The following is a 7,499-nucleotide window of genomic DNA, read 5'->3' as shown; positions in this document are numbered from 1 at the left end:
TACCTTTTCTATACACTCATTTGCAAAAAACTACCTTTTATAATTTTTTTTTCAAAAAACTACCTTTTCTAATACTTTCATTTGCAAAAGACTACCACTTAACGTTTTTTAGGGCATTGACCGTTTATTAAAACGGTTGACCATCACGTGACTTGCACGTGATGATCTAAGCCTTATGAAACCCTTCTTTTTCACTGTATCAATTGAAACCCTAAGTCCTGAAATGCCGTTTTGTTCTTCGAAATCCCATAATCGCTGTTCTTCATCCTCGCTTCTCCCTTCTTTCATTTCTCCTTGATGTTGAATAATTAATTCAGTAAAGCACGCCAATTTATTTTGAAATTAATTTGGAATGTCTTCTTCTTCTTCTAGCCATAATTCGAAATCTGAGAATTGTCGATGTGGAGTTCCATTTGCAAGAAGGGTTTCTTGGACCAAGGAAAATCCAGGAAGAAGGTTTAAGAGTTGCGTTTTCTATGATCCTGATACAAATTGGAGGGGATGCAAAAAGTTTGAATGGGTTGATCAACCTGAAATGGCTGTTTGGCAAAGAGAAGTGACGAACAAGCTTTTGGAGGAGAAGCGACAATTGGCAATGGAAATCAAGATCTTGACTTCAAGGGTTTGTTGCTTGGAACATGAAAAGGATCTAGTGATTTCAGATATATCAAGGATGAAGAAGAAATCGACGAATCAGTGTGCAAGCTTTGCGTTAGGGTTTTTTGTTTCTTTTTTGTTAGTGTTTGTTGTACTTATGAAGATTAGTATTTGAATTTTAGGACCTTAATCACAACAATTGTAACAATGTTTTAGGTATTTGTAACTTGAGAATGTTGAATCAATGAATCAAGGTTGTTTCTTTTCCACTTCTTTTCTTTGCAGGTACTGTGTGTGATTTGTTTGGTGTGTATGAGCTGGTATGTTAGCTGTTAATGTTGTGTATGAATTAGTGTGTGATTTGTTTGCTGGTTTTGTGTTCAAGATTGATTCATTGTATGCTGAAGTGCTTTGGTTTGGTGGTATATTAGCTGGTATCATGTTTGGATTTGCAGGTTTTGATGCACTAAAACACATAAACACTTGATTTGCTGCACTTGAATATTGAATATTGATGTACAATTCAATATGTGCACATGAATACTGATTTGCTGCACTTGAATAGAAACAAAACAAATGATAATAGCAATTGCTGCACATTGTTGATGCACTAAAACACATAAACACTTGATTTGCTGCACTTGAATATTGAATATTGATGTACAATTCAATATGTGCACATGAATACTGATTTGCTGCACTTGAATAGAAACAAAACAAATGATAATAGCAATTGCTGCACATTGTTGATGCACTAAAACACAAAGCTTGATTTGCTGCACTTGAATATTGAATATTGATGTGCAATTCAGTATGTGCACTTGAATACTGATTTGCTGCACTTGAATAGAAACAATAAAAGGAACAATTCAGTATGTGCACATGAATACTGATTTGCTGCACTTGAATAGAAACAAAACAAATGATAATAGCAATTGCTGCACATTGTTGATGCACTAAAACACAAAGCTTGATTTGCTGCACTTGAATATTGAATATTGATGTGCAATTCAGTATGTGCACTCGAATACTGATTTGCTGCACTTGAATAGAAACAATAAAAGGAACAATTCAGTATGTGCACATGAATACTGATTTGCTGCACTTGAATAGAAACAAAACAAATGATAATAGCAATTGCTGCACATTGTTGATGCACTAAAACACAAAGCTTGATTTGCTGCACTTGAATATTGAATATTGATGTGCAATTCAGTATGTGCACATGAATACTGATTTGCTGCACTTGAATAGAAACAAAACAAATGATAATAGCAATTGCTGCACATTGTTGATGCACTAAAACACAAAGCTTGATTTGCTGCACTTGAATATTGAATATTGATGTACAATTCAATATGTGCACATGAATACTGATTTGCTGCACTTGAATAGAAACAAAACAAATGATACAGAATACAGTAGCAACTAGCAAGATCAATCCACTCTTGAATTCATTAAAGATTTCAGTATGTGCATTGTTAATTAATACATTTCTTACACTACATCGACAAATACATTTCTATACTTGACTTTGTTCATCCATTACATATGTAGTACTGGAGCAAGGCATGTCACTTGGTGTGGACAGTTGAGTACTACAAGATCCCAATTTAGGCCTTCCACCCTTTGACCTCATCTTTGTTGGTTGTGCTTTTGTTGGATTCTTGCATTTGTTTTTGTAGTGACCTAACTCACCGCAATTACCACATCTCCGTTGCTTATATTCTCGAGCAGCAGTTGCAGGCTTCTTACCTTCTTTACCTTCATCAGTTTCCCTTTTCCTTTTCCTTAGTTTAGGCCTTCCAGGCATCTTTCGAAATGGTGGAGGAAGAGGTTGGGCTAATGTAGTTGTCGGCCACATTTCGCGTCCAGGCATGCCAAAAAACTTAGGAGCATACGTCTTGGCATACGTTTCTACACGATACGCCTCATGGACAAATTCACTTGCATCCAATTTTCTAATAAGAATACAAGCCATGGCATGTTTGCAAGGGATCCCAATAAGATTCCAACTTCCACAAAGGCATGTCCTATTGGTCAAGTTTACCACGTAACTTTTATCGTCATCATCCACCTCAAATTCAAATACATCTACTGGAATTACCCTCAAACCATATATTTCTTTTGAATTTTTTTCAATCATTTTGGTTATCGCTGGCATCAACACACCTTTAAATTTACCCAACCCCTCTCGTTTGGCTGCACTCCTTTGCATCACGTATCTCCTGATCCACTCCATAAGAGAAATAATCGGCTTCCCCCTAGCTTCTACTAACACGTTGTTGAAGGACTCACAAATATTATTTAACAACATTCCAGACTTACTCCTACTACAAAACGCATGCCTAGACCAATGTTTAGCAGGAATTGCAGCTAGATATGTATGTGCCTCAACAGAAATATTCTTTATTGCATTCATTTCCTGATCAAAATGAAACTGTACACGAAGATTTTACACATATTAGTACAACATTACAGTGAAATATTTGATTTCAAAAAAGAGTCCGTACCTTGTTGTAAGCTCTTGCTGCTCTCCAAAAGTGTTGTTTGTATAACTCTCCATGAAACTTGATCTTGAAGTTAGCCCAAATATGCCTACAACAGAACCTAATTTCAGCTTCAGGAACAACTGAATTCAAAGCTTCAATCAAACCCTGCAATGCCCATGTAGTAACAACATTAATAAAAGTTTTTCAAAGATATTCACATATGAAACAAGATATCTTTTAACAATTAATTACGTTCATACCTTTTGCCTATCGCTCATGAAGGTGAAATCTTCACATCCAACTCGTGCACAACTACTCGATGGACTAACCGACATCAGGTCTTCTACGAGGAGATTTAGAAACCAAGTCCAGGTTTCAACATTTTCGGTTTCAACCACCGCCCATGCAATAGGGAAGATGTTATTGTTCCCATCTTTACCTACTGCAGTCATCAAAATCCCAGGGAATTCTCCCTTCAAATGTGCCCCATCCACACCTAAAATAGGCCGACAACCAGCAACAAAACCCTCCTTACATGCTGGCAAACATATATACATCCTTTGAAACAAGGGTGGAGGTGTGTCTATTCCAATGCATTTCACGATTGCAGTGCTTCCTGGGTTAAACCTCCTTATTGCTTCAGCATAATCCCACACCCTACTATACTCTTCACTAGCATCACCAACAATCATTTTCTTAGCAATTCTTTTAGCCATGTAACACTTAGAATACTTCACTTCACAACCTAACTCTCTGTTAACCCGTTTCTTAAATGCCCTTAAATCCCAATTTGGATTTTCCCTCCAATCCTCTACGTATTTCTCAGCTAAATACAACGCAGTGACTTTGTTATTAATGTGTTGGTGACCACAAGTGTGCTCGGGAATATAACTCCTTATTTGAAATGTCTCCTCATCTTTCAACTTCTTAGCATGAACCTTAAAATAACACCTCTTATCCTTCCCACAAACACAATTCACAATTCTAGCTTTCGATTTCAAACAATCACATCTATTGTAGCAATACACGGTTATCCTACTTCTACCATTATGCAAGTAATAATAATTGTAACCACATTCAATAGCATGGTACCTTAATGCTTTTCTAAACACATATATCGAAGGAAACTTAAGACCTAACGACAAATTGATCTTACCCTTAAAATCAACCTCGGGATTAAATGTGCCACAGCTTACTATACCTTCCTCATCCACATTCAAAGCAGCCAAATCATCATCGGACTCCAGTTCATCATCATTAATGTATATGTCTCTGTTGTTTTCTTCATCAATTTCCTTATCTACTATCAACCCAATTTCATCCTCACCAATAAAAACATCATCGAGACCATATACTACATTTTCTGCAAACAAATCAGAATCATTCGCATATTCATCCTCATCACTACCATTGTAATCATCATCACTGTTATCCTCAACCTCAATATCAGAAATTTGTTGCTCTATTTGGCCTATCTCATTTGGTGTAAGGTTTAGGGCAGAAAGAGAAGCTAAGGTAGTTGTTTCAGATCTAGGGTTAGCACTTACACATTCTTTATATCCCGTATATGTGTTTGGTGGTCCCATTTCCCCAACAACAGCATCTACATATGGTGTTTCCAACTCATCCACTAACTCATGTGCCACATCAGATGTATTGACCTCCAACTCAGCTACCCTAACATTACCCAAATCATTTGCCAACTCAGAATCCATCTTTTTTGAAGAACTTGGTTTTTTCCAGATTTTCAATTTCTTCATGTTAGGTATTTATCAAATATATAGAACCCTAATCAATTAATCATAGACAACAACAATCAATTTACAAATTAAACAATAATTTACACGAAATTCAACATTAAAAAACGCAGTGACCAAAACGCAAATTTGAAGAAAAAATTTATATTTTATCGAAAAAAAAAAACTGAAATATACAACCATTAATGAAGAAGACATACCTTTAAATGATGAAATCTTCAAGAGGAAAATGGAGCAAGGAAATGAGAAGGGAATAGAAGAAAATTGCAGGCAGAGTATCCAGTTCCTCCTGTTCTTCGTGTTTTGGAAAGAAATCAGTGAAGAAGATGGTTTCATAAGGCTTAGATCATCACGTGCAAGTCACGTGATGGTCAACCGTTTCAATAAACGGTCAATGCCCTAAAAAACGTTAAGTGGTAGTCTTTTGCAAATGAAAGTATTAGAAAAGGTAGTTTTTTGAAAAAAAAATTATAAAAGGTAGTTTTTTGCAAATGAGTGTATAGAAAAGGTAGTTTTATGTAATTTTCTCAAAAATAATTGTCAATTTAACATGCATCAATGCTCTAAAAATAGTATGTTAGTTATCAATTAATGCTAATAAGAAGACACAAAGTAACTACTTGGATATTTTTGATTGTATATTTTATTATACTATATACTAAATTATAGCATTAGATCAATATACAAAGTCTTCAGAAGTAAACTAGTAAAATAAGCATTTATGAGGGAACGACAAAGACAACAAGATCTATTAAAAATAATTTATACGTAATTTAATAGAGAATCAATAAATTAATTATATTTAATTTACAAGACAATTTTCATTTTGAGAACTTACAAGACAATTTTATTTTTCATATTTAAGATCATCTATAAACTATTCAAATTTGTTATACAAATAAACAATGTCATATCACCGTATCTTAACTAGTATTATTTTATCTTTAGTTACCATATAGTTCACTGTTTTTGAGCTTTGAACAAAAAATTGCTGAAATTACTCCCATGTATAGAGCACATATAAGTCTGCATTATTTTTTGTTTAATTCTCATAGTAGGAACTTAATAGAAGTATATAGAAGTCTGCATTTGATGAATTTTTTTCGTAATGATAATAATAATTGATTTTGATCTCCAATAGTTCTTTTGTTGTAATTATGTGCAAAAAATCTTTACAGTTTTTGTAATTGGCAGTAGGTGTTAGGTGTGCATTTGCAAATTGCAAGACAGTGTTATTAATACACAATACAAATATATAATACCTTACGGCCCATGACCCGACCCGACCTGATTAAGGCTGCTCGGATACCCAACCCATAACTTGCAATTTTTTTAACTTAATGACACACCATTTAAGATATGAGTCGACGGGTCAACGGATCGAGTCTTGCAGGTCGGGTTTATTTAGCGGGCCTAGTGTTCACTATTATTCATTTTTCTCTGTGTATGTATGAACAGTAATGAGCAGTACGCTGCTTGCCTGCTTATTACCTCCTCAAGTTGGGTTGTAGGGTCACTAATACCCAACTTGCATAGAACCTCTTCAAAGAACTGAGTTCCAACTGCCTTTGTAAGAATGTCTTCTAGCTAATCCTTTGACTTAACATGTGGAAGCTTGATTACTTGGGCTTCTAATTTCTCCTTTATGTAATGTATGTCGACTTCTTCATGTTTTGTGCGATCATGTTGAACTGAATTTTCTGAAATGTTGATAGCCGCTTGATTATCACAGTATAGCTCACAACTCCTTTTAGGAGTGAATCCCAGTTCAGTTAGTAACTTTCTCAGCCATAGAACTTCTGTGATTCCCTTTGCTACACCCCTGAATTCAGCTTCTGCACTGGACATAGCAACCACCTTTTGTTTCTTGCTCCTTCATGTGACTAGATTTCCTCCCACCAGAGTAAAGTAGCCTGAAGTTAACTTCCTGTCATCTCTACCACCTGCCCAGTCTGCATCTGTATATGCCACAAGATTATGATGACCATTCTTCTGATATGAAACTCCCTTTCCAGGGCATCCTTTGAGGTACCTGAGAATCCGATGAACTGCGTCCATATGTTGAACCTGTGGTCTGTGCATGAATCGGCTGACTACTCCTACTGCATATGCAATATCCGGCCTTGTGTGAGCTACGTAGATTAATTTCCCTACCATGCGTTGATATTGCATCCGATCAACTAATTTCCCTCCTTCAATCATCTGTAGTCCATGGTTCATCATCATTGGTGTCTCGATAGGCTTGCAGTCCAACACCCCTATTTCAGTTAACAGGTCTAATACATACTTCCTCTGGCATATGAAAATTCCTTTGGTTGATCTAAGAACTTCAATCCCTAGAAAGTACTTCAGTCTACCCAGGTCTTTCATCTCAAATTCTTGGAATAGTTTTTCCTTCAGATTTGTAATTTCTTCTCTATCATCCTCGGTAATGATCATGTCATCGACATAAATTGTTCAGACATGCTATTCTCCCTCCTCTTCGTTTAAGAAACAAGGTGTGATCCGAATTACTTTCCCTGTAACCAAATCTCTTCATTGCAGAGGTAAATCTTCCGAACCATGCTCTAGGAGACTGTTTCAACCCATACAAAGCCTTCCTCAATCTGCACCCCTCATTTTCTGAGAACCCTGATTTAAACCCTGGTGGAGC

The 7,499-nt window shown here is 35.9% G+C and overlaps 1 protein-coding gene across 1 annotated transcript; it reads left to right on the top strand.

Moving 5' to 3' along the window:
• Positions 1-352: 352 nt before the first annotated feature.
• On the top strand, positions 353-772 carry LOC130807413 (uncharacterized). Its single transcript, XM_057672615.1, has one exon. It carries the CDS (start codon positions 353-355, stop codon positions 770-772), a length of 420 nt encoding a protein of 139 aa, XP_057528598.1.
• The last annotated feature ends 6,727 nt before the right edge of the window (positions 773-7,499 follow it).

This window comes from Amaranthus tricolor, chromosome 3 (assembly GCF_026212465.1).
Source record: "Amaranthus tricolor cultivar Red isolate AtriRed21 chromosome 3, ASM2621246v1, whole genome shotgun sequence".
NCBI lineage: Eukaryota > Viridiplantae > Streptophyta > Magnoliopsida > Caryophyllales > Amaranthaceae > Amaranthus > Amaranthus tricolor.
The sequence above is the reverse complement of the archived record's forward strand: the minus strand, read 5'-3'. Positions and strand labels throughout refer to the sequence as shown.

Bases quoted from the DNA above. Each gene is read 5' to 3' on its own strand.
- LOC130807413 (XM_057672615.1), top strand. From the start codon at position 353: ATGTCTTCTTCTTCTTCTAGCCATAATTCGAAATCTGAGAATTGTCGA.